Consider the following 26,181-nt stretch of genomic DNA (forward strand, 5'->3'; position numbering starts at 1 on the left):
AATTAAAATATATGTATTATTCATTTATTGTCATCTCACACATGGATCTGCATTCAATTAATTAGCATCAAACAAACTATCATTTTTTTAAAGATTACTTATTAAACGAAAAGATGATTGCATAACCACCAAATAGGTGGTGATGTGCACTAAGTAGGTTATGTAAATCGGCATTAAACAAAAGAAGAGTAGAAGTAGAATGCCGCTTTTTCTTAGCGTCTGTTTCCATGGTGAATCATCGATTCGTCACTGTTGAGAATGTCTTGTCTGTTCACGGTTAACATACTCTGAGTTGTCCACGTTGCTGGACACGTTTTTGGAACCAGCATACCTCGAGTAAGCAAGGTTTGGGTTAATCAACCGAGAGTTCAAGGTATATGTTACTGTAAGTTAACCTTGCTTTCTGGAATACCCCCCTGCTAGTAGTAGTATAGCATGTGAGGATGCTGCAGGTGGTGGATCATTTATACCCTTTTCTCACAGCAACTGGAATAATTAAATGTATCATTTTGATAGCAGATATAATCCAGAAAGGTTCAAATGACAATAATTAGTGACGACTGGAGATTCACCTAGTCAAAAGCAAAAGATTAGACTATAGAAATCTACAGGTAACGCTAATACACACTAAATACACAGTCACACAATGCTGATGTTATTAATATAAACACTTTGAGAACAAAGTATAACAATAATAATAATAATTTGCACGGTTTGATTTGATATGAGCTAAAGCGATCGTTAGATTAAATCACCGTAGGTAGCGCGATTTATTGTAATGCTTTTTTTTCTCAGTTGGTCAGAACAAAAGTGGCAGACATGTTACTTTTCCGGTGAAAATTCTTATTTTGGTTTTACTTCCAAGACGTAGAATCTGTGATTCCTAAACAGTATCCACACCGGTGCAGTGAATGAATGACAGCCACACATACTCCTCAAAACATAAGATTCATCCACACTGAGGAGCCGCCGATGCACAGCCCACGTAAAGATGATAATTCCGCAGATAACTGCAATTGCCGGTTTCAAAAGCGACCAAGGCAAAACTTACAGACGGCAGCTTTAACCTATATACACAAATCTTAGTTTGAAGGGCTGTCTGACCCATCCCTTTAACCCTACTACTCCAGCAATAAGAGAATCGAGACACCCCTACCCCTTCACGTGAACACGCAAAAAAAAAAATGGGTAGAGGAAAGGGAAGGGCTAAGGGGTAGAAATGGGATTGGGTCAAAGTCTTTGGTCAAGTTCCTCCTCTCTGTAGGTCCAATGGGGTTGGAATTGTCCAGCTCCACCTCTCTGGACGTCTAAAGGGGGGGGGGGGGGGAGATAGAATTGTGGGTAGGGTTAGGGCAGTGGTTCTCAACTCCAGTCCTGGGGACCCACTGCTCTGCACATTTTGTATGTCTACCTTATTTAAGGCACCTGATTCTGATCATCAGCTCGTTCGGAGAGAGCTCCATGAACTGAACTGAGTGTGTCAGATAAGAGAGACACAAAATCTGCAGAGCAGTGGGTCCCCAGGACTGGAGTTGAGAACCACTGGGTTAGGGTGTGGATATTCTAGCTCCTCCCTGGAGGTCTAGCGAGGAGGAGCTAGACGTAAGCGCCACCCATTTGCTCTGCAGCGAGCAGCGTCAAACGGAACTGACGTTTTGGGGGGTTGACGTTGACAGCGCACCATGGCAACGTTCTTATGCTCTTGCCTCAGTGTCCAGACCGAACCAGCTGTGCTGTCACTGTCCGGAGATTGCGCGCGTTCCGATCTTATAAGCGGAGATTTGCAAACTACAGCATTACTCTGTGCCGGACATATGCAAGATATTACCAGAGTACCACTGGATATTCGTCGTGTCGTTTGGGAGCGTCGTTACTTTTAATAAAAACATTTGCTTTACGGGTGAAAAGTTGAGGCTTCACAGCGCGAGCTAGATGATGCTTGAATCGATTGAAGTTACAGGTGAGTTTGTCAGTATTCGCTAATGTCACAATGGATTTCAAAGTGACCTACTGCTTTAGGGAACTGAAGTGGATTTTTAATTCAAATGTGATTACTGAGAATTAATTGCTGGGACACAACGTGAAAGGAACTGATTTCACACATTAACTAAAATTACTGAGACACCAGTTACTTAAAAATAATTGCAAAAAAGTCTCTGAAAGGAAAAAAAATAGTTATGAGAAAAGGGTGTTTAGCCTATCACTTTTTTGTTTCTAATTCACTGACATTCTAACATGTTTAATGTGTTCAAATGTGCGTTTCAATTTCACTTATGCGTGCTACATCAACCGACGAAGCCCTACAGATCTAAACATACACAGACATGTTTGCTTCTTGACTAGTTTGGCTCTCGGATGCTGAGGCGGTGGTCCTTCTACTTCAGTGCGCCTGTCTGAGCTGTTCTCTGATGAGGCATGAGATCATTTTGCAGAGGCATGTGTGCCATTGTGTGCCACAGAGTTGCCTGACATAACTGATAAATGTATCCTTAAAGGGAAAGTTCACCAAAAAATGAAAATTAGCCCATGATTTACTCACCCTCAAGCCATCCTAGGTGTATGACATTCTTCTTTCAGACAAATACAATCAGAGCTATATTAAAAAATGTCCTAATCTAAGCTTTATAATGGCAGCCCAAAATTTGAAGCCCAAAAAAAGTGCATCCATCCATTATGAAAGTAATCCACACGGCTCCAGGGGGTTAAAGGATTAGTTCACTTTCAAATAAACTTTTGCTTATAATTTACTCACCCCCTTGTCATCCAAGATATCCATGTCTTTCTGTCTTCAGTCAAAAAGAAATGAATATTTTTGAAGAAAACATTTCAGGATATTTCTCCATATAATGGAAGCCAATAGACTCCAAACGGTTCAAGGTCCAAATGAGAGGTTCAGTACAGCTTCAAAAGGGCTTTAAACCACATCAAACGGTACCAGGCGATCAATAAGGGTCTTATCTAACGAAACGATTGGTCTTTTTTTTTTTTTATAAATAAAGTTTAAGTTTTATAAGCACAAATGCTCGCCTTGCTCTGTTCTGTGATGCGCGCTCGTGACGTCACGTAAAACGCAATTACGTTGAAAAGGTCACGCTAGACGCAGGCGCAAAGACGTTTGAATATGTGGATACGGTCCTCCTTCTGCTCATTTGTAAACACTGACTCTGTACTTCCGCCTGCGTCTAGCGTGACCTTTTCAACGTAATTGCGTTGAAAAATTGCGTAAAAAAAAAAAAAAATGACAGATCGTTTTGCTAGATAAGACCCTTATTGATCGTCTGGTACCGTTTGATGTGGTTTAAAGCCCTTTTGAAGCTGTACTGAACCTCTCATTTGGACCTTGAACCGTTTGGGGTCTATTGACTTCCATTATATGGAGAAATATCCTGAAATCTTTTCATCAAAAATCTTAATTTCTTTTCGACTGAAGACAGAAAGACATGGATATCTTGGATGACAAGGGGGTGAGTAAATTATAAGCAAAAGTTTATTTGAAAGTGAACTAATCCTTTAATAAAGGCCTTCTGGAGCTGTGTGGATTACCTTTATAATGGATGGATGCACCTTTTTTTATCTATCCCCCTGAGATTGAGTAACAAACAGTTTAAATATTTACATGTAATAATTTAGACAAAACAACAAATGAAAACCTGGAGGATCATTGAATGCAGTCAGGGCATGATTGTCCAGCAGTGCCTGTCATGCTGAATGGGAAATAGTTGTCTTGTTTTCTAATAAGATTAACCTGGTCTATGAAATCAACTCACCAGACAGTGAAAGACCAGCTTACAACAAGCTTCATTTCACTATGCTGTTGGGATCTGTTTCTCGTCTTTTGTTGAAGTCAACGCTAAGTGGGCAAAGGAGATTTTATTTCCAGGGAAATGGGGACACAACACTTATCTGACAATGGTGAGACTGGTCTCAAATTCAAGAGTAGCTGTATTTCCTTTACTTGAAATTCCATCTGATGCTCTCTGCTCTCCCCTCATAATATATTTCACAGTACAAGAGGCTATGATACTGTGAATATAGTAACAACTAAACCAATGCTAGGCACAACCAAGATTCACAATATAGTATTTAGTACTCGAAAAAGTTCTCTATCAGCCTACACCACAGGAAGTCTTCCATCCTCACCTTCTCACCATTGATGGGAGTCTGCTGGGACAGAATTTAAATCATTTCCATGGATGCCATGGTCAACAAAGAGATTGACAATAGGCTGGCAAAGGCCAACAGTGAAATTTGGCAGACTGTACAAAAGAGTCTGGAATAACAAGCACCTGAAGAAGACGCTGATCTAGATCTATTAACTGGTGGAATTCTCCAGCATCAAGCCCACGCAGCTGTGCTGGGCAGGTCATATCTCCAGGATGGAGGACTATCGCCTACCCAAGTTCATGCTGTACTGTGAACTTGCTACTGGTCATCGTGACAAAGGAGCACCAATGAAGAGGTTTAAAGACTCTTTGAAGAAATCCCTTGGTGGTGTCAAATTGACCACCACCAATGATCTACGTTAGCCTGCAATCAGATAGCCTGGAAGCACCAGTTGAATGTTTGCGTGGATTTTAGTGTGCACACACTTTAATTTTAAATCTGTGCATACGCACATTACATAAATAAGGCCCCAGATTTTCATGGTCTTGGTCTTGGACTTGACTCAGATGCAACCCTCTTTTGGCCTCGGTCTTCATTTGGATACAACCCTCTTCTGGTCTCTGTCTTGACTCGGATGTGACCCTCTTGTGGTCTCGCTCTTGACTTAGGCCACGTGTCTACCAAAGCGTTTTTAGCCGACTGACAACGCTAGGCACTCTGCTGAAAATGTCTAGCTGTGGGCGCTTGAGAGCATTTTGCCAGCGCAGCGTTTTTTTCAGTTGAGACTCTTTGCTTGTTACGATACGGAATATCCGCGGAAGTGTTACTAGTATCTCATTTCACAGATAGTTTGTTTCTGTATTGATTCTATATAAATGCTGATACAATGTAAAGTATTTGCTCTGGCTCTTGTTTTAAATTATTTTGTTCCGTTATGATACTGCTTGTTTTCATCTGTTGACGTTGTACACGCAGGATGTGGCGGTTGGTCGGTGTTGTATTTGTCCCGCCCCTCCACTGTGATTGGACGGCTGGGTGAAAAGTGACAGTGATGAGCGCCGAGTTTTGCTCAAAGGTGAACATTCTTCAACTCTCGGCGACCAGTAAAAATCGCTGAGCGCATGAGTGTGAAATACTCGCCTCGTTAGTCGTTACGCTTATGGCGTTCTAAAAACGCGGCGCTCCCACTGAAAACAATTGACTACGCCAGCCAGCCGCGTGAAAAAACGGCCTTACTCAAGTCTCTGCCTGGACTCGAATGAGCTGGTCTCAACTACAAAACTGAAATATATTGTAGCACATCCTTGAGTATATATTGTATATGTATATAGTTTTTTTTATATGGTTATTAGAAAATAAAAACATCAAAGAAACATGACCCACATGTTTATATCTTTAAGCCTGTTATGCTTTCTATAGTATTCCATCTTGTGATATTTCCTTCCAGAACTGCTCCATTGGCCAGGACTGGAAACATCTAAGAGTTGTGTCCTGAGCCCCATGGAAAAGCCTGTGAGCCCCAGTCAGCTGCGCCTGGAGCGCTTATCCTCTGGCGTTCTAAAGGACCTGTTTAACACGACCACCAGCAGTTACACCACACTGCTGCAGAAAGAGTCAGATGCTCAGGAGAGCCCTAATAGCTCCTCCTACAAGTGCCCCAAAAGAGTCTCCACGGCAACGCATCGCGACAGATCCCTGCCGACCCTTGCGCCTCTCACAATGAGTGGGCTGGCTTTTGGTTGCAGAGACACCAGGCATGCACAATCTGTGTTCTCCTGTTTCTCAACCAACAGTTCCAAGCAAACGAACAGCGTCACTGTGCTGGGCAGTGCCATCCGTCTGTCCCCCTGCCCCATCCCCAGGCCCAAAAACAGCTGCCCGGCCGGCAGGAAACTCCCGCAGCTTTCCAGAGTGCTCCCTACTGCTCGTGATGGAGAGAACTCAATCAAGAAGCTGTGCATCCTCACTGCCATAAAGCCATCCAACGTGGAGAAGGAGAAGGCCAGGTTTTTCAAATCAGACTTTAAATACAACCCTCAGTTTGAGTATAGCAACCCTCTGTCTCCGCAAGTACTAGCAAAGCACAGCAACGCTTCAGACCGCTTCCTCACACAGGTACGTGCCCATACTCTCATAAATATCATATTAAGAACCTTTTTCATATTAAATAGACAGTTTTTGTTTATTGTAACCTGTGGTATTCATCATAATCTAGTCACAAGATTTCCCCATGCAAATTCCGCATTTCAGGTTCAAGTCGGTCACACAAATTTGACCAACGAAAGCTGCTTGGCATAAAAGGGACTTCAGTCAGGTCCACTTAAGTCAAAAATACCATAGACAAACTTTTAGTCAAAAATATTTTTAGCATTTGGCGATATGACTCTGTTCTAAATTCCCCATCCTTTCTAGCCTGGTTAAAACCAGACCATTCTCAGTAGTAACTGAGACTACAGTTACTAGTACTTACAGTTACTAGTTCCTAGTACTTGCAGAGCAAATCTAAATTTGCCGGAAGTTGTCTGGGTTTTCCCAGGCGACATCCTTTCATGAGCTCCATGAAAAGCCAAGACAGGGAACAGCAGCAGCTTCTAGGGACAACCTCCCATTTTTTTAAACTGGTAGGGCAGTGTAAATCCCCCGTTGAGAACAGAGCATGCCTCAATGACAACAGATGACATTGATTTAACACACGTTTAAGGAGGTGCTGGGGTGGAGGTGGGTTGCTAAGCAGTGTGCAGTGGAAGCAGCCAAGCGTGCAGACTGAACTGAAGCTGCGCTTAAGTAAGGCGCCCTGTTTGAGAGTTGCCAATTGAGTGCATATAGGAATCGGATCAGCTGATATGGGCGGAGTTGGAATTTTTCCAATCAGCTGATAGCGGAGCTTGACTACGTGGCCTACCTGAACTAACGCAGACTGCTTGATTTCTGTGTAAGCTGTGCTTAATGCATCACTACACAATGGACCTTTTTACCCAGAAAAAGTTGGTGATATTTCACTAATTTGACCGCTCCTTTATATACTCAAGCGTGCAAACAAATGCTTGCCAATGCCTCAAGGGGTCAATGACATTTTCTTCAAATGTTTTCCTTCTTTGTTGACCAGCAAGAATGCAAATCATACTAATGTTGCGTTATGATTGCATTTTGAAACATGTCAGGAAATTAGCTTACATGCAAATTGAGATGCAACCTATAAGTACTGCTATGATGTCAAATGGTTTTATTGTTATTTATTGCTCACTTTGCTTTAAAGGGTTAGTTCACCAAAAAATTACAATTCTGTCATCAATTCCTCACCCTCATGTTGTTTCAAACCAGCAAGACCTGAGAGCTTTCTGACCCCCCTATAGAGACAGCATGTTATTACCACTTTCAAGGCCCAGAAAGGTAGGAAAGACATCGTTAAAATATTCCATGTCACTACAGTGGTTCAACCTGTTATGAAGTGAGAAAAAATTGTTTATTAAAGTCGTTATTTTTGTGCACAAAAAGTATTCTTGTCGCTTCATAACATTAAGGTTGAACCACTGCAGTCACATGGACTATTTGAACGATGTCTTTATTACCTTTCTTGAAAGACGTAATTACGTTGCAGTCTATCGGGGATCAGAAAGCTCTTGGATATCTTAATATCTTCATTTGTGTTCCGAAGATGAACAAAGGTCTTACGGGTTTGGAACGACATGAGGGTTAGTAATTGCTGACAGAATTTTCATTTTTGGGTGAACTAACACCTTAAGAAGAGAATTAGCAGATGTACATAAGGACTCTGCCATGTTAGTCTGAGATCTCTGAGCTGACCTCGCCTGAACTTGGTAAAAGTGTTGTAGTGTGCCAAAAGTCACAGCAAATCTGCCGTCAAGGTCTTTATTTCATTCTCTCCCACGATCTGCCGCATTTAGCACTTGCATTCATTTCCCCTCATCCTTTTATGCTGATATATTCTGTAAGGCTTTGTGCTAGTTACTCTCATTCACATCACATCCTGTAAAATCACAGTCCTATAAATTATATTAAATGGAATTACTCCTGAAAAGAAACTTTTCAGTTCTGTACTATAAACCTGGCTGAACCTAGAAACAGGTGCATTACCTTTATAGCTGCGTCTGAGGCTGAGCTCCGGCAACTCAAAAGCAATGTGCTTCATTTGTATGTGTTGCCAACAACACAATCAGGCTAATAAACCTCTTTGAAGGATAAAGAGAGTTAATTAATTCAATTTAATTCAGTTTCCTGCTAGCTATTAACACCAACACAACACTGGGAGCACTTTGTAAAGGGCATAAGAGATCCCACAATAGTTTTCCAGGCTCAACCGGCTGCAAAAGCTGATAACAAGGTTAGATAATATTTAAAGGTGGGTAACACACCGTTTCTGCCAATCTCATGTTAATCTTGAGTACCTACAGAGTAGCATTGCATCCATAATATCTCAAAAAAGTATTTCGTTTTATTATATTTATAAAAGACAGATAAGCTCTTTCCGAAAACAGCCGAACTCGTGGAGGAGTGCAGTGGGCGGAGCTAAAGAGACACACACATACACACACCTACATGACAAACACGCACACACAATACATTTGTGGCATTATCCCTCCTTGGCTAACTTTCTATTCACTATATGTTCGTGTTGTTTACATTATATGCACTTACGCGTTGATTGCCAACAAAAGCACAGACATTTGATGCAGTTTCGACTTGTGTCCGGGAAACAAACAAACACACTTGCAGAGCTCCGGAAAAACAAACTGCATCCACTGTTTCCTTAATGCTGGGGTATTTGGCAAGCTGAACAAGGTTATCTTTAGCCTGGCTCCGCCCTCCTACGTACTTTCGCTCAATTTTTATTTTCCTTGAGTACTCCGTCTGGGACTGCTGTATATTCTTAGGTTTTCTCCGATCAAGTTTTAACCGGTCCAATCAGCGAACAGAGGGAGTGGCTGAGAACGATGACGTTGATCTCGTGCTCTTCTTTGACATTTGATATGACATGCGTCACAACCAAACGTTAGCGAATGGTTATGGCAGATCCAGAGTGGCTCCGGGCAGATCCAATAGTTTTAAACTTCAATTTAATGGGTGTGCTCTTCCTGGAGAAGTGCCCATACAAGGAATTCCACCTATTTTGGCCATAGAGACAGAGCGCATTTAGGCCACGCCCACACCGGGGGGAATCCAACGCTCTCCATTAACTTTGTTTTGCGTGAAGCGGCCTCCTTGGCCTCTTTATGACTTGTAACAAAAACAGAACAATGTCTAAAAGCTGTTATGTCACAGGGTGTACAACAAACAAGCTAAAAAACACAGAACTTTCATTTGCTGTCGACCCAAAAAAACGAGTGTTTAAGAAGACAAAAGTGGATACAGGCAATAAGACGTGAAGCATCAGCAGGAAGAATGGGTACATTTTGGGATTCTGACACTCAGTATGCCTACGTGTGTACAGTAAACATTTTGTCACTGTTAAGTCAAATATCCAAATCTCAGTTTCATATATTATATTTCCTGTCGCTGATTACGTTCCCCTCCAGTGGGCGTAGTTCTCAGTGTAATATAACATGTCGCACTCTGTCTCAATTGCCTATTATCCCCTTTTGTGTCCTTAAACGCTCGTTTTTTGGGTCAACAGCTTATAAAAACTTCTGGGTTTTTTAGCTTGTTTGCTGTACACATTATTCTGTTTTTTGTTATAAGTCAAAAATGACAAGGAGGCCGCTTCACGCAATACAAAGTCAATGGAGACGTTTTGATTGATACCCCCGTTCCGGATGGCATGGTTATCAGATTATGACGCATGTCGCTCCGTCTCTATACTCGAAAAAAAAACTTCCCGAAACTTGTTCGAATCCAGAAGGAATGTATTTGGCACAGAAATGTCTGTCATACGTCCAATTAATTATAAAAAAAGCTTTTGGCCATGTTTAGCATGAGCATCCAAGTCAGAATGCATGTAATAGCATTAGACCCCCCCTTTAAAAGAAAGTATAGTAGCATATAGTGGCTGTATTAGAGCTTTTAGTGCTGGAGCAGAGGATGAATAGTCATTTCAGACCATTACATTGATTGTCTCAGAGTGCTGAGCTCACTGTGGATCACCCTTAGGCATGTCCTGACGGAAATCAGTTCTCATAAATCCACACACAGCACCAGAGCCCCAACTGTGGCCTAGTTATTTACTGAGGTCTATACATTCATGACATAACAATTGAGCATTATATTGAGTCATTCTTCTGCAAGCATGTCTTATTTCACTTATGCAGCCAGTGATTCATACCAAAGCACAAACAGCTGAGTCCCAGTCCAACTATAATTCTAAAAGCTAAAAGGGGAATTCTAAAAAGGAACCTGATTTACTTAGGCTCACTTAGCCTACAAAAGGTACATCTCTTAACCTTTTAATTTACTATGCTTATTGGAAAATGGATATTATTAATATAACCTTGAACACAAGACTGTCTAGCTCAAAAAATTATCCAACACAATATTCAAAAGCCCCCTCTTTACACTGTAATATTTCAAGATATTTCCGGTACTCCTGCGGTAATTATGACAAATCTGTCCATTTTTTTACAGTGTATAAAATGAATTAACATGATTCGAATAATATTAAATTAACAACAAATTCTTTCTGTGATTCCAGAAGTTATGTTCTGCAGCACAGAACTGTATGTTTTTCAATGAAAATAACAAGTTATTTAGGGTAAATAAAGGAATATTATTTCAGTTTACATCTTGATTTTATGTATTTATATTTTTAGTATTTTAATTTAGATTAGTGCTGTCAATCAATTAAAACAAAATAACTAATTCATCTCACATTTTTCTGTAATTAAATGCACCTAACATAATTTTTTTTCTTATTATTCATTATTTTTATATTGTAATAATTTCACATGTAATCACTAAATTAATATAGAAACAACATATAATTCTCCCACACCCCTCGCAAGACTGGGAGGGGTGGGGGCACGGGTCTTCTCATTTCTAACAATTGGAAATACTCATCTCACACAGCTCTTTGCAAAAACAACACATTTGAATATCATGCTATAACGCTTTCAACTCCCACTAAAATACATATTGTATTTTACCGCCCCCCAGGTCCACTGACCACCTTTGTTGATGAGCTAGATGTTCTGCTGTCCTCATTTCCAGAGGATGGCTGCCCACTCATAGTACTCGGCGACTTCAACATTCACCTGGACAAATCTTATGGTTCAGATTTCCACTCCCTCCTAGCTTCATTCGACCTCAAACGCCTCATCACGTCACATACCCACAAATCTGGTAACCAGCTGGACCTCATTTACACACGCAACTGCTCTACAGACAATATCTTGGTCAAACCTCTACACATCTCAGATCACTTTTTCATCACATTTAATCTTCAACTTACTACTCACACACCACCAGTTCCTCCACCAGTTACTTTCAGACGAAACCTGCGCTCACTCTCTCCTTCTCATCTCTCCTCTGCTGTCTCTTCCTCCCTTCCCTCATCCACACAATTCTCTTCTATGGATGTTAACACTGCAACTGACACTCTATGCTCCACTTTAACTTCATGTCTAGACAATATCTGCCCTCTTTCTTTTAGGCCAGCACGAGCTACTCCCTCTAACCCTTGGTTATCTGATGTTATTCGTGAACATCGGACGACACTCAGGGCAGCAGAGAGGAAATGGCATAAATCAAATCACCCATCAGATCTAGCTAAGTATCAGTCTTTGCTCTCATCCTTCTCGAATGAAGTACACGCAGCTAAATATTCTTATTTCCAAAACAAAATCAGCAGCACCTCAAACTCACGCACACTATTCAGAACATTCAACTCTCTGCTCTGTCCTCCTCCTCCACCCCCCACCACCTCCCTATCTCCAGACGACTTTGCACAATTCTTCACAAACAAAACAACAACTATCAGCAATCAGTTCTCACCCCCACACACTGTGGATTTTAGATCAGCCACTTCCACGACCGAACATACTCTCTCATTTTCCACACTCACTGAGACCGAAGTATCTAAACGTCTCCTCTCCAGCCATCCTACCACCTGTCCTCTCGATCCCATTCCCTCACACCTCCTTCAAGCCATCTCTCCTACTCTCCTTCCTGCACTCACACACATCATCAACACATCGCTCTGCACTGGCACTTTCCCTACCACTTTCAAGCAGGCTCGGGTAACTCCACTGCTTAAGAAACCCACATTAAACGCATCACTCATAGATAACTACAGACCTGTCTCTCTCCTGCCATTCATAGCAAAAACTCTTGAACGAGTTGTTTTCAACCAGGTTTCATCCTTCCTCTCACAGAATAACCAGCTGGACTCGAACCAATCCGGTTTCAAAAGGGGCCACTCCACAGAGACTGCATTACTGTCGGTCACCGAAGCCCTGCGGATAGCTAAAGCGGAGTCCAAATCATCAGTCCTTGTCCTTCTTGATCTATCTGCTGCCTTTGACACGGTAAATCATCAAATTCTTCTGTCCACCCTCTCATCTCTGGGCATCACAGGGACTCCGCTCCATTGGTTTGAATCTTATCTCACAGGTAGGTCCTTCAAGGTTGCCTGGAGAGGAAAGGAATCCTAAGCGCATCAACTGACCACGGGGGTTCCTCAGGGCTCAGTGCTTGGACCTCTCCTTTTCTCCATTTACACTACTTCATTAGGTCCCATCATACAGGCACATGGCTTCTCATATCACTGCTATGCTGATGACACTCAGCTCTACCTTTCATTCCAACCAGACAACCCCACAGTAGCTGCACGAATCTCCAGCTGTCTGGCTGACATCTCTGCATGGATGAGTAAAAATCACCTACAGCTCAACCTGGCAAAGACTGAGTTCCTCATCTTTCCCGCCAGTCCCACTATGCAACATGACTTCACCATCCAGCTAGGTGCATCCCTGATCTCCCCTTCAAAATCAGTCAGAAATCTTGGAGTTACATTTGATGACCAGTTGTCCTTCAGAGATCACATTGCTAAGACAGCTCGCTCTTGCAGGTTTGCGCTCTACAACATCAGGAAGATCAGACCGTTCCTAACAGAACACGCAACACAGCTTCTTGTCCAGGCCCTGGTTATTTCTAGACTTGACTACTGCAATGCGCTTCTGGCTGGACTCCCCTCTTGTGCGATCCAAACACTTCGAATGATCCAGAATGCAGCGGCACGTCTGGTCTTCAACGAGCCCTAAAGGACCCACGTCACACCACTCTTCATCTCTCTGCACTGGCTACCACTCGCTGCTCGCATCAAGTTTAAGTCGCTGACGCTTGCCTACAGAGCCACCACGCACTCAGCTCCTGCATACTTTGACTCGATTCTACGTCGCCACACCCCCACCAGAAGCCTTCGTTCAACCAAGGAGCGAAGGCTTGTGGTACCTTCACAGAGAGGCAAAAAATCCCTCTCCAGAACATTTTCATTCAACGTTCCCAGCTGGTGGAATGATCTGCCCACCGCCATCCGAAATGCGGATTCATTGACAACATTCAAAAGTCAACTAAAAACTCATCTCTTCCGTGAGCACTTAACCTCCAAAAAAAAAAAAAAAAAAAAAAAAATTTTCCTTTCCTCTTTTCCTCCTCTTTCCCGCCCTACTCTAGCCTGTGCTACACTGAGAAATGTACACGGACCAAGTATTTCAGGCACTTGTTGCGCTCTCTCGACTCTTCACGACCAATCGCTTATTGTACCCCCAAGTTGTAAGTCGCTTTGGATAAAAGCGTCTGCTAAATGCATAAATGTAAATGTAAATGTAAATGTAACATAAATACAGTAGCCTATATTTTCAATATTTGTTTAATGGCATTTTTTTTTTAAATGAAGGCCAGTATCACCAATAACAATACAGCTACTGATGACTCTATGACATTTTTTGTCAAAATTTTAGCCATTAAAGCCTTTCAACATTACAGTATAATTAAAAGCTATCAACTTTAAAATTAATTAGGCTTTACAAAAAATTATAACTTTTAATTTGAGTGAATTTAAAACAATCCTCACATCTTACAATCTTACCCGTTGTAATGAATGCCACATTTACCTGTACCCTTCAATATATCAGAGCTCAATTTTTCTATTGGCCCAGTCAGACCGGTTCAGTTTTTTACTTGCCCTGTCAAAATGCACAAAAAGTTATTGTTTTCGTTGTTTTTGACCCATGCAATCTTATAAACAGTGCTTTAAGATTTTCAGGTATGTCTAGTCTAACAGGTCTAACATAATTGAATAAAGGTATCAAATATATCACAATCTTCACTGCATAAATTATAAATTAAATATAGATTAATCCATATTAAAGGATACATTTTTACAGCACTAATTTAGATTAAAGTTATATTTTAAATTCATTCATTTAAATATTTTAAGGCATCTTGTGGCCCCTTGTAAGTTTGCTAAGGTCCCCTAGTTGGCCCCAGCCCCCTGCTACCTTTCTGAAGGCAATATTTTAGTAATTAGTGGCAACATTATATAGTAATATATAAATGAAATATAATAACGCTTAAACAACTTTTTCCCAAAATAATTTGAAGTTTTGTAAAGTAAATAATTTACATTAGACTCACTTCACAAAATGACAAGGGGATACCTGTTTTGTAGAATGACCTCTGGCAAAGACAGGGAACCATTTAAGCCATCAATGAGGCCTTGCTTTTGCTGAATTTATCTTTGTTCTAAAATGTTCTATAAGTTCTCTCCTATTGTCCATAACTGAGTGCTTGCTGATGTCTCAGGCTGTGAGGATCATGGAGTTGGCCCTACAGAAGTACGGTTCCTATGAGAAGTTTGAGCAGGCTACAGGGGGAAATCTCCTCACCAAGAGCCGCATCTGGTACCATGTCAAAAAATACATGGAGAAGGAAGGATGCATAGGAGAGGTGAGAGAGTGAGATAAATAGAAAGAATCGTTTTGATCGATATTTAGAGTTTGTTAACTGCACTTTTACTTTAACCCCCAAAAATGCACTAATATAAAAAATTTGAGAAAAATCCAAAACAACTCTAGTGAGAAAAAACCTATAGCAAAATATTACAAAATGTATTTCATACCAAGTATACTGCAAATGCATTAACATATTTACTGACATTTGGCTTGAGATATAAATATAAATATTTATAATTACATTTATTTGTTCTTTTTTTATTGCATAATGCACATTTCTTAATATTAAGCCTAAAATGTGTTTAATATCAATATTAGTAAGGATAGTATGATCTCTGTATAATATCAGTCTTTAAATGCAAGATATTTAAAGGGTACCTAAAGTATACTTGCAGTAGTTCCACTTTAGCACAATCTAATATGCTTGTACACTTATAAGTATATCTTCAGTTGGACCTCAGCACTATTTCTGGATAAATAAAGTGCATTTAGTACAAAATTAGTTGTTCCAATTTAACAGACTTTAAGTATATCAATTTAGTATACCAAAAGTACAATTGCAGCATATTTATATTAAATACAAAGATATGTAAATGTATTTCAAATACATTTAGTACATTTATTTTTCACTTATTATACACTAACGTTCAAAAGCTTGGGGTCGGTACATTTTTTTAAAATATTTTTTAGAACATTATTACAGTAAAACTGTAAAATATAATTTAAATGAAAAATAACTTCTATTTTTATATGATTTCACATGATCATTTGCTGATCAAAACAGTTTAAAACTGTTACTGTTATATTTTTGTGGAATTTTTGTCGAGATTCTTTGATGAATAAAAAAGTTCAAAAGGACAGCATTTATTTGAAAGAAACCTTCCGCAACATTTTAAATGTATTTACTGTCACTTTTGATCAATTTAATGCATCCTTGCTGAATAAAAGTATTAATTTCTTTCAAAACCTTGCTGACCCTAATATTTTGAACAGTAGTGTAGATTATTGTTGTTTTTTTCATCTTGAGAGGTCTATGTTTAAATCTAGAAATTTCTCTCTCTCTCTGTAGATTGTGGTTCATCTTACTGAAGACCTCCTGTCCAGAGCGTCTATGACCGTGGTGAACAGCAGACCTACACTCACCATTAACATCTCTACTGCTAGAGAACAGTGGCTGGAAGGGATGCTGAGGCATGAAATCGGTGTGTGTTTGTCTGATAGTCAGTTGAGGCTCATATTAAATAACTGAATAGAATAGTGGGACCCATTCAAGACTTTCATGATCCAACTTACTTGTGTTCTGTACTTTGGATCGGGTCTCGGTCACCCCATGAAAATCAGCCATCTGTGTCGGCAACAGCTTGTGTTCCTGCTGTCAGGGACTATTACACCCAGAGCGTATCAGAGCTCAGTGTCAGGACCACAGTAATTACACTCCCACGCTGTGTGTTCTCTTTCTCCTTCACTTTCTCTGCACAGAATTCAGGGGTTGGCTGCTGGAGACATGGCCTAGGGGTTAGCACTGTTTGTAATGTTTTCGTAAAGAAATGTTCAGTTAGCCACAAGAGAGTCCCACAAGAGAGAAAGTGTGCTTTAATTGTATTGAATGTGCACTTGTAGTGTACCTAAAATCGTAAAAGTATACTTTTAAAAAACATAATATAATATTGTTAAAGGTCCTGTTCTTCGTGATCCCATTTTTCAAACTTTAGTTAGTGTGTAATGTTGCTGTTAGAGCATTTATAATGCCTGTAAAATTATAAAGCTCAAAGTTCAATGCCAAGCGAGATATTTTATTTAACAGAAGTTCCCTTTCAAAGCCTACAGCGAACGGCTGGTTAGGACTACATCCTGGTATTTCCTGCTTTAATTACGTCAGTAGAGCAGTATGTCGACTAACCTCCGCCCACAAGAACACGCGAAAAGGGGGCGTGGTCTTGTTGCTCCCGCGTGGAGAATAGGAAGTGTTGCGTTCGGTTGCGTTCGTATAGTTTGTTTGTTGCCATGTCGTCGAGACGCTGTTATTTTCATCCCGGAGTCAAGTCACCTTTGTTTGGCTTTCCCAGGGACGCTGTACTTAGAGATCATTGAGCGCATGCATCCCCGTTATGGTGAGAGGCGTGACCTTTCCGGTAACGTGCGCTCTGCGTGCGCTAAGCTGCTGTCGAATCACAACACGGGAACCGCTGGCACAATCAGAACTCGTTACGTGTTTCTGAAGGAGGGACTTCATAGAACAGGGAAATCTTTCAAGCCGTTTTGAGGACAGTGAAAACAGCAGTATACAGATAAGTAAATTGTGTGAAAAATACTGTGTTTTTTTACACGCGAAACATGAACACATGTTATATTGCACACTGTAATCACAATCAAAGCTTCAAAAAAACACGAAAAACGGGACCTTTAAAATAAAAGAACACTTAAAGGGATAGTTCACCCAAAAATGAAAATTCTGTCACCATTTACTCAACCTTAAAAGGTTAGTTCACCCAAAAATGAAAATTATGTCATTAATTACTCACCCTCATGTCGTTCGACACCCGTAAGACCTCCGTTCATCTTCGGAACACAAATAAAGATATTTTTGTTGAAAGCTGATGGCTGAGAAAGGCTTCAGATAGGCCTCCATTGGCATTCAGTACATTTACACTCCCAAGCCCATAAAAGGCACTTAAAACATTGTTACAAAGTCCATCTCACCACAGTGACTCTACAATAATTTTACGATGCGACGACAATAGTTTTTGTGCGCAAAAAAAATAAAAATAACACCTTTATCCAACTTGTTCTTGTCTTCCGTGTGTGCCTCCACGACGCATGCACGAGAATATGACGTAGCGCCGGGGTTCGGGAATCCATTAAATACACACTTTAGTCCCATTTTGAGAACTACGCCGAGACCTAAAGCACGATCAATGTAGAATTCAACAGCTTAGATACGCGCGTCTTCCTCTGCTTGTAAACAAATCGCTTCTGGGTCATCTGTCCGAACGCCGGATCTGCGTAATATTCTCGCGCATGCGTCGTGGAGGCACACACGGAAGACAATAACAAGTTGGATAAAGGTGTTATTTTGATTTTTTTTGTAGAGTCACTGTGGTGAGATGGACTTTGTAACAATGTTTTAAGTGCCTTTTATGGGCTTGGGAGTGTAAATGTACTGAATGCCAATGGAGGCCTATCTGAAGCCTTTCTCAGCCATCAGCTTTCAACAAAAATATGTTCATTTGTGTTCCGAATATGAACGGAGGTCTTACGGGTGTCGAACGATATGAGGGTGAGTAATTAATGACAGAATTTTCATTTTCGGGTGAACTAACCCTTTAAAGGGGTTCTATTATGCCCTTTTACGAAGTCTTGGTTTTGTTTTTGGAATGTACTAGAATATGTTTTCATGCTTGATCGTTCAAAAAACTATTTTTCTCATTTTACATTATTACTGCACTTCTCTCCCAAGTCTCGCTCGTGTTGTGATTGGCGGATCTTAGCACGTGTTCAGGAAATGTACCGCCCCTCCATAAGTGCGAGTTCTACTCTAGTGTAAACATTGAGGTTGGCGTCAATTTCAAACCAATTTGAGCCTGATTCAGACCCTGACAATTTTAACGAACAAGACGATCATGCAGAACAGATTTCATGCACAGACTTTGCAAGCACAGATTTCACAGGATGTTTCAGAGTGGTAGGTTTAATTGTAATTTTCTTATATATTATAGATACGATGTTATCCACCATTTAAACATGATATTTGTCGGAAAACTAAAGTAATACAAACAGTAATCGATCACAAGACCATGGTTCATTTTCCTAAGGAGCGGTGAACCGTCTTACAAAATCAAGAGCTCACAAAAGCTACAGTAAACACTACATCAAAACTGTAATTTAGTTAGCAGGCGAGTGGAGGCAAAGCTTTTCCCTTTGTTTACATCATAGCAACAACATGAAACTTAGCAACAAAATAACTGGAACTGTTAATAGAAATTGCAAGTTGTGATCCACAAACAACAAACTGCTTCATTTCAGGAGAAGCTTTTGTGCATAGCCTGCATTATACTCTCTAGACTCTGGAAGCTGTTCTCTGTCAAATGTGCAGCACACAGATAAACGTCGGGGTCATAATGTTCAGGAACAGTCTAAGTTCGTCAGCCTTAGGAAGGTCAAACAAATGAGTTTTGGAAATGTGGGAAAAAAACACAGCGACAACACTGTCTTCTCTATTCAGCTCAACCTGGCCTCGTCCCCTTTTTTGCGTATTCCATGGGCGGAGATTATTTAAATGAGTAACATTGTGACTTCATAAGATCCTGAAAAATTGCGTTGTAGTCCAAACAAGTCATTTGTTGTAGTTCTTGGAAAGTGGATCCTGTTACATAATATCTCCCTTTGGAGTGGACTTTGAGCTTTGTAACCTTGCAGATCTTTTTTATGCTCAAACAGTAACATTACATACTAAAGTTGAAAAAGTGGAAAAAAGCATAATAGGACCCCTTTAAGGTATAATAATAATAAACTTTAAAAGAAGATAATTTGAAGAATATGGGTAACCAAACAGTTGATGGACCCCATTGACTTCCATAGTATGGAGGAAAAAAAATACTAGTCAATATCAAAATATACTTTTAAGATTTGAAGTGCACTACAGTGTGTGCAGAATTATTAGGCATGTTGATTTTCTGATATATTTTTTATCCAGGCACATTTTACCAATTCCAAACCACAGTAATCTTAATAACTTCTATTCATTTTGTATTTAATCATTAATAAGTGATATGTAATTGTTCATGAAGGCTGGAAATTAAAAACACCTTATATTCAGGTGTGCAGAATTATTAGGCACTTTTTCTTTTACAGATAAAATGAGCCAAAAAAAGAGATATAACAGACTGGAAAGTCAAAAATTATTAAATGCCCATGAGAAGGATACAATACTAATGCAACACTAGACATTGCAGTTAAGGCATGACCACTGGACAGTGAAATGCAGGGTCAGACAAAAACAGGTGGTGCAAGGTGTCAAAAACAGGTAGTGCAAGGTGTCAGGATCTCAGAGACTTAAGTTAGGTAAAGAATCCTACAAAATGACCCCCACTTAATAAGAAACACAAGCTGAAGTGTTGTAAAATACATGAAGACTGTTTTTTTTATAGACAGATAGGTTGAGAGGACCAGCACCAAATCCTCTTGTAAAATTGTTTGAAGAATTAATCTTCCAGAATCTGGCAGTACGTTTTGGGAGTTCATTTTTAGTCCATCTCTGCTAAACGGACTTAAGGATAGGGGATTGACTAAAAATGAACTCCCAAAACGTACTGCCAGATTCTGGAAGATGAATTCTTCAAACAGTTGTACAAGAGGACATGGTGCTGGTCCGTCTATAAAGCCTATAAAAAAATACATGTCTTCATGTATTTTACAACACTTCAGCTTGTGATTCTTATTAAGTGGGGGTCATTTTGTAGGATTCTTTACCTAACTTAAGTCTCTGAGATCCTGACACCTTGCACTTCTGGTAGGTTGCAGTTCTGGAAAATGGTGGCGCTGGAGACTAAAGGGTTCCTGATAGCCTAGAAATCTAGACGCACCCTAGCGGCAGCAAATATAATTTGCAGCCGTGGTCGTCTAGCAACTCTCCGTTCGCTAGCAAGCTGGAAAAACCAAACTCTGGTCAGGCCAATCACATCGTGTATAGAGTCGGTGAACCGTATACGGCGAAAGTTTAATCTATCAACTAGCTCCGCTTCACCTTCTTCATTGCTCTGGTTGGTTGTAGCGCCATCCTATTGCGTGCAGAGGGAATTTGAAAGACAACCGTTTATCCCGCCCCTCAGATTGAGCCCTGCCAATGGTGTGTTCCCAGATCTTGATGTGGGTCTGGCTTGTCAGGCTAGGTTCCTGATAGTGTCACACTTAATTCTTCATCTCAATTCTTAATTCTTTTGCAGTTAACGTGTCTGTTGTTCGCCACCTGTTTTTGTCTGACCCTGCTGACCCAACGAGCATTTCACTTTCCAGTGGTCATGCCTTAAAGGTCCTGTTCTTCGTGATCCCATTTTTCAAACTTTAGTTAGTGTGTAATGTTGCTGTTAGAGCATAAATAATACCTGTAAAATGATAAAGCTCAAAGTTCAATGCCAAGCGAGATATTTTATTTAAAGAGCACCTATCATGGAATTTTGAAATTTACCTTTCATGTAGTGTGTAACATAGATCTAAGTGAACAAAAACATCCTGCATAGTTTGAAATATGACAGTGCACCGTATATATAGTTATTTTCTTTCAAAAGTAAGAGTCGATTTTTAAGAATCGTTAGAAGACCGAAGCTTTTTCTCTTGACTAGATGACGTCAACTTGTCAAGTTATTTGAATACGATACGCCCACTTATTGCGCTCCAAGACGCCAGTGAAAACTAGAAAACATCATGGCGACGAGACACTGTGTTCTGAAGTGCGACTCAAAAGCAAACTTTTTTCATCTGCCCAAGGATGAGCATTTGAAGACTAAGTGGCTTGAAGACAAACCATACATCGTCGCGATTGAGTGTTTATTAGTCGTCAAATGTATGTTTCGCGATCTCAGGAAGCTTTTATTATGGACTTTTATTATGGCACATGGTTCTTCTTCGTCTGTCTGTACCATATATGGACTACATGTGCACAGAGCGCCCTCCGGCTGCCAGTATGAATTGAAAACAACACATAAGAGACTCAATCGCTCATGATTAGGCTATATCTGCGCATTTTGAGGAAGTATTGAATAAAAAATACTCCTCTGTTTAGAAATTTGACACAGACATATGAGAATCTATCAATATGTCTCCTCATCTGCACACTTTTGAACTAAAAGCCCTGAGGGATGTTGATTTGTCGCGAGTCTTCGTGAGGAGTTTTTTTATGAATGAGATCAGCTGAGGCTCATATTACAATCAAACGGTACCGACGCGGTTTTCATATTCATAACTCCTGACACATATTAACAAATTACTGTCACTATAAGACTTTGATGGGCGTTCCGTTTCCGAAAATATCTGCACAGACTCTACCAATCACAACTGACTGGGTCATCGGACCAATCACCGCAGATAAGCTTCAAGTAAAGGCGGGGTTTTGAAAAGTGAATCACTAAAGGAATCATTTGAGAATCACTGTCAAAACAGGTAAAAATAAATGCATATTATAAGAAAACTAAAGTCTTTTTTGTCATTGCATGCATGCAAAACTGTTGTTGGGGACTTCTAAAACAATATTTGGAACATTTTAAATGCCATGATTGGTGCTCTTTAACAGAAGTTCCCTTTCAAAGCCTACAGCGAACGGCCGGTTTGGACTACATCCCTGTACATCCTGCTTTAATGACGTCAGTAGAAGAGTTTGTCGACTAACCTCCGCCCACAAGAATACGCAAAAAAAGGGGGCGTGGTTTTGTTGCTCTCCCACGTGGAGAAGAGGAAGTGTTGCGTTTGTAGCGGTTTGTAGAGTGTGTTTGTCGCCATGTCGTCGAGACGCTGTTATTTTCATCCCGGAGTCAAATCACCTTTGTTTGGCCTTCAGGGACGCTGTACTTTGAGCGCATGCATCTCCCCGTTATGGTAAGAGGCGTGACCTTTCCGGGCAACGTGTGCAAAGCTGCTGTCGAATCACAACACGGGAACCGCTGGCACAATCAGAACTCCTTGTTTCTGAAGGAGGGACTTCATAGAATAAGGAAATCTTCAAGCCGTTTTTAGGACAGTGAAAACAGCGGTATACAGATCAGTAAATTGTGTGAAAAATACTGTGTTTTTTTTACACGCGAAACATGAACACATGTTATATTGCACACTGTAAAGTCAAGTCAACTTTATTTATATAGCGCTTTTAACAATGCAGATTGTTTCAAAGCAGCTTTACAGTGTTAAACCGGAAAATAATGCAGCATAATTTTATTCAGCCGTCTAGACATTCTGGAGAAAACGGTGATGTCATCAGTTCATTTCAATTATCATAAAGTGACAGTGTACGCATTTGATCAGTAATTAGATCAGTAATTTAGTTTATATGGTTAATTTAGTTTAATAATTAGATTTATTTCGATATTTAGTTGAAAAATTTAGTTCTGTGTAAACACAATCAAACCTTCAAAAAACAGGAAAAACGGGACCTTTAACTGCAATGTCTAGTGTTGCATTAGTATTGTATCCTTCTCATGGGCATTTAATAATTTTTGACTTTCCAGTCTGAGTTAAATCTCTTTTTTGGCTCATTTTATCTGTAAAATAAATGAATAACCCGAATACAAGGCATTTTTCATTTCCAGCCTTCATGAACAATTATATATCACTTATTAATGATTAAATACAAAATTAATAGTAGTTATTAAGATTAATGTGGTTTGGAATTGGTCAAATGTGCCTGGGAAAAAATATGATCAGAAAATCAGCACAGTGCACATTTAATACAGTTGAACACACATCTTTTTCACAAGGATAGAGAGCAATGAGCTTAATCTAGGATCTTGCTAACTATTAATTATTAATAGTTATAATAAAATGTTCTGATTTGATTGGTAAAGTAAACCTCTCATCTTTGGCTCAGGAACGCATTACTTCCGCGGCATCAACAACAGTCACCAGCCGTGGAGCATTGGCGGGGGCAGAAAGAAACATGGTCTGCGTCCCATCAACCCCACTGAGGAGGGTCTGGCAAGTATCCACAGCGTACTCTTCCGCAAGGACCCCACCCTGTGGCGCGCCGCCCTGCTCTACTACACCGTCTACCAGGCAAGCCGCATGTCCTTCTCGCAGCTGTTTCACAACCTGGGCCGATTCGTCCACGACCCCAACACACGATGGGACTACTGCGTCAGAGCCAAACGAGGACAGACGGACACAGCGCTTCCAGGTACCACATCCTGATTCTCAGACTTAATGACGTCTCACAGAATTGTGTTTATACATGCAAATAATAACATTTGTTTGCTATGAAGGTTGTTTCAGTAAGGACCAGGTTTATCTAGATGGCATCCTGAAGATCCTCAGACACAGAGACAAGATTGACTTCCAGCTGCTAATGGCTCTGGGAAAGGTTAGTTTGGAGTCAACATTCAAAAGATGAACAAAGTGTTACGCCCAAAACATACACTCAGAATGCAAAAATGACAGACTTTTGTGTGTGTGTGTGTGGTTGTGCAGGTGTCCTATGAGGATGTGGAGCGTCTGAAGGGTCTGGCTCTGATGGAGCATGTGCGGATCCCTCACTTCCTGCAGGACCAAGCGCGCTACACAGAGCAGCTTCATAAAATCATGGAGGTCAACCAGTTAACCGATGAGGAGCTGTGCACGCTTATTCCTGAACATGTGACTATTGACCTCCAGCATGGACGGTTGTGTTCTTAGATGGGAAAGAGCTGGTGTGCTAATGGGTGAATCTCACGAAACCTGGTCATATTTCAGACAAAATTAAATATGTATGTGTATTTTTTATGACAATTAAGGCCCTTTCCGACCTCCAATTCTTGTAATTCTCGTACCCCAATTGGTGTACAAAACTCTCATTCTGTTTACTGTAATGTGAAGATTAATTATATTAAAGTAAAATACAAAAAATATATATTAATGGCAAAATTACAAATTACATTATTTTTTACAATGTTAAAAAAATCTTAATAGTAGACTTAACTTGCTCTCTAAATGCAAAATGTAAATGTTCTAATGTATTTTATTTTTTAATTTTGATCACTTTATTTTATGCTGAAATGTGACCCTGACATTTTTTCATGAGTTTCACCCTGAGGGGGATTGGAAAATAAAGTGGTCGGTCTATATAAGGCCTATGGAGCTTTATTTGCTGTTCTTTGGTCAAATTGAACTTTTTTAGCATTAAGACCCTTCAGAAGGTTCTCAGGACGTGTGTGTTCTCATATAATGGGATATTTAAAGAGAGGCCAAATTACATCAGTTAAAAATTGCCAAATATGTTTATATGTACTACAATATCCTTAAAGGGTTACTTCAGCGATTAGCATTAAGCTTTGTATCAGTAGAAACCACAGACCGTAAAAAAATATGGACGACGCAACTTCATTGACTTCCGCTGACCAGAGTTGAAGCTTTCGTAGGCCCGCACACGGCGCTGACATCTTGGGACAGAGTCTGCGCAGTAGCGATCTCGGACGAGAGTTGCGCAGTAGAGAGCAGGAAGTAGAGGCGCGATTATCAAAAGCCCGCCTACACTCTCACAGATGCAGAACAATTCATTATGTTGGTGTGAAATAAACAGTTATAGAAATTAAAGCTAAAGCTCCAATCTCCTCCCAAAAATCCCGGAAAAAGTCAGTTAGTGCCTTAGTGGATACTTCACTCAGAGAAGCCGTCAATCTCAGCTGTCAATCATGACGTCACACCCCCTGTTTTTATAGTATCAAATAACTAACTAAAACTAAACTTATTTAAAAAATGAACACTTGAAATGAAATCATCGTGATAAAAACTGCCTAAAATGACAGAAACCATCTTTAGGAAACAATTATTTGAAGCATAATTTAATTGTTTAGTCTCGCGTCCATTCTAATACATGGAGAGGTGGGGGTTAGGAGCTATACTGGGACCAACCACTAGGGGGCGATCGAGGCGTGGAGGCTTCAGTTTCTGAGGAGAGTGCTGCAGGCAGAAACCCGGTAGTACATTCGAATTATCGTACTTTCCCCCCTCATATCCCCCTGAGACGAGAGAATTATGCATTTTATTTCTGGAAAAAATCCTCCGATGACGCAAATATCGTCATTTTGCGTCATCGGAGGATTTTTTGGCCAGAGGCTAAAGACTACAGTCAGCCAGTAGAAGGAGCTAGTTCCGCATGTTTTCAAGCCGCCCACAGGGGTGAGATCTCACTCACAGAATGTAAATGCCGAAAGGCTGCTCGGGTCGGGCATTAATAACGGAGTGGAGCGGAGCAAAGTGAGTGTTTCAATTTTTCAATGAATTCCTATCAAAGTTTAGCTTCCACATGCGATCTGAAAACGCGCCAGACTGGACACGCGCCGAGAATGACAGCCGCGCTTACCTCAGCTCTTCGCTCTCGTGATGAATGAAATCTGACTCCTGCTACGCGCGTCTGTGATGTGACTTTCGTTCGGCTCACTCACACTTTATTGAAAAGACACGTTCAGTTTTTAATTGTAGTGTTTATTCTCTAACTGAA

General features: G+C 40.4%; 1 protein-coding gene across 1 annotated transcript; it reads left to right on the forward strand.

Annotated features, from left to right (window-relative positions):
* The first annotated feature begins 1,657 nt into the window (after positions 1–1,657).
* Positions 1,658–25,431, forward strand: matcap2 (microtubule associated tyrosine carboxypeptidase 2). The gene is made up of 7 exons (XM_079828672.1): positions 1,658–1,960; positions 5,552–6,219; positions 14,857–15,000; positions 16,075–16,207; positions 23,578–23,883; positions 23,969–24,066; positions 24,174–25,431. Exons 1-7 carry the CDS (start codon positions 1,933–1,935, stop codon positions 24,375–24,377), a joined length of 1,581 nt encoding a protein of 526 aa, XP_079684798.1. The 5' UTR covers positions 1,658–1,932; the 3' UTR covers positions 24,378–25,431.
* The last annotated feature ends 750 nt before the right edge of the window (positions 25,432–26,181 follow it).

Source organism: Gobio gobio (genome assembly GCF_949357685.1).
Source record: "Gobio gobio genome assembly, chromosome: 11".
NCBI classification, from domain to species: domain Eukaryota; kingdom Metazoa; phylum Chordata; class Actinopteri; order Cypriniformes; family Gobionidae; genus Gobio; species Gobio gobio.

Excerpts from the sequence above, each read along its gene's own strand:
- matcap2 (XM_079828672.1), top strand. The coding sequence starts at position 1,933 with ATGATGCTTGAATCGATTGAAGTTACAG. Across the intron at positions 1,961-5,551 it reads TGAATCGATTGAAGTTACAG|AACTGCTCCATTGGCCAGGA; the intron begins GTGAGTTTGTCA and ends ATTTCCTTCCAG. Across the intron at positions 6,220-14,856 it reads CAGACCGCTTCCTCACACAG|GCTGTGAGGATCATGGAGTT; the intron begins GTACGTGCCCAT and ends CTGATGTCTCAG.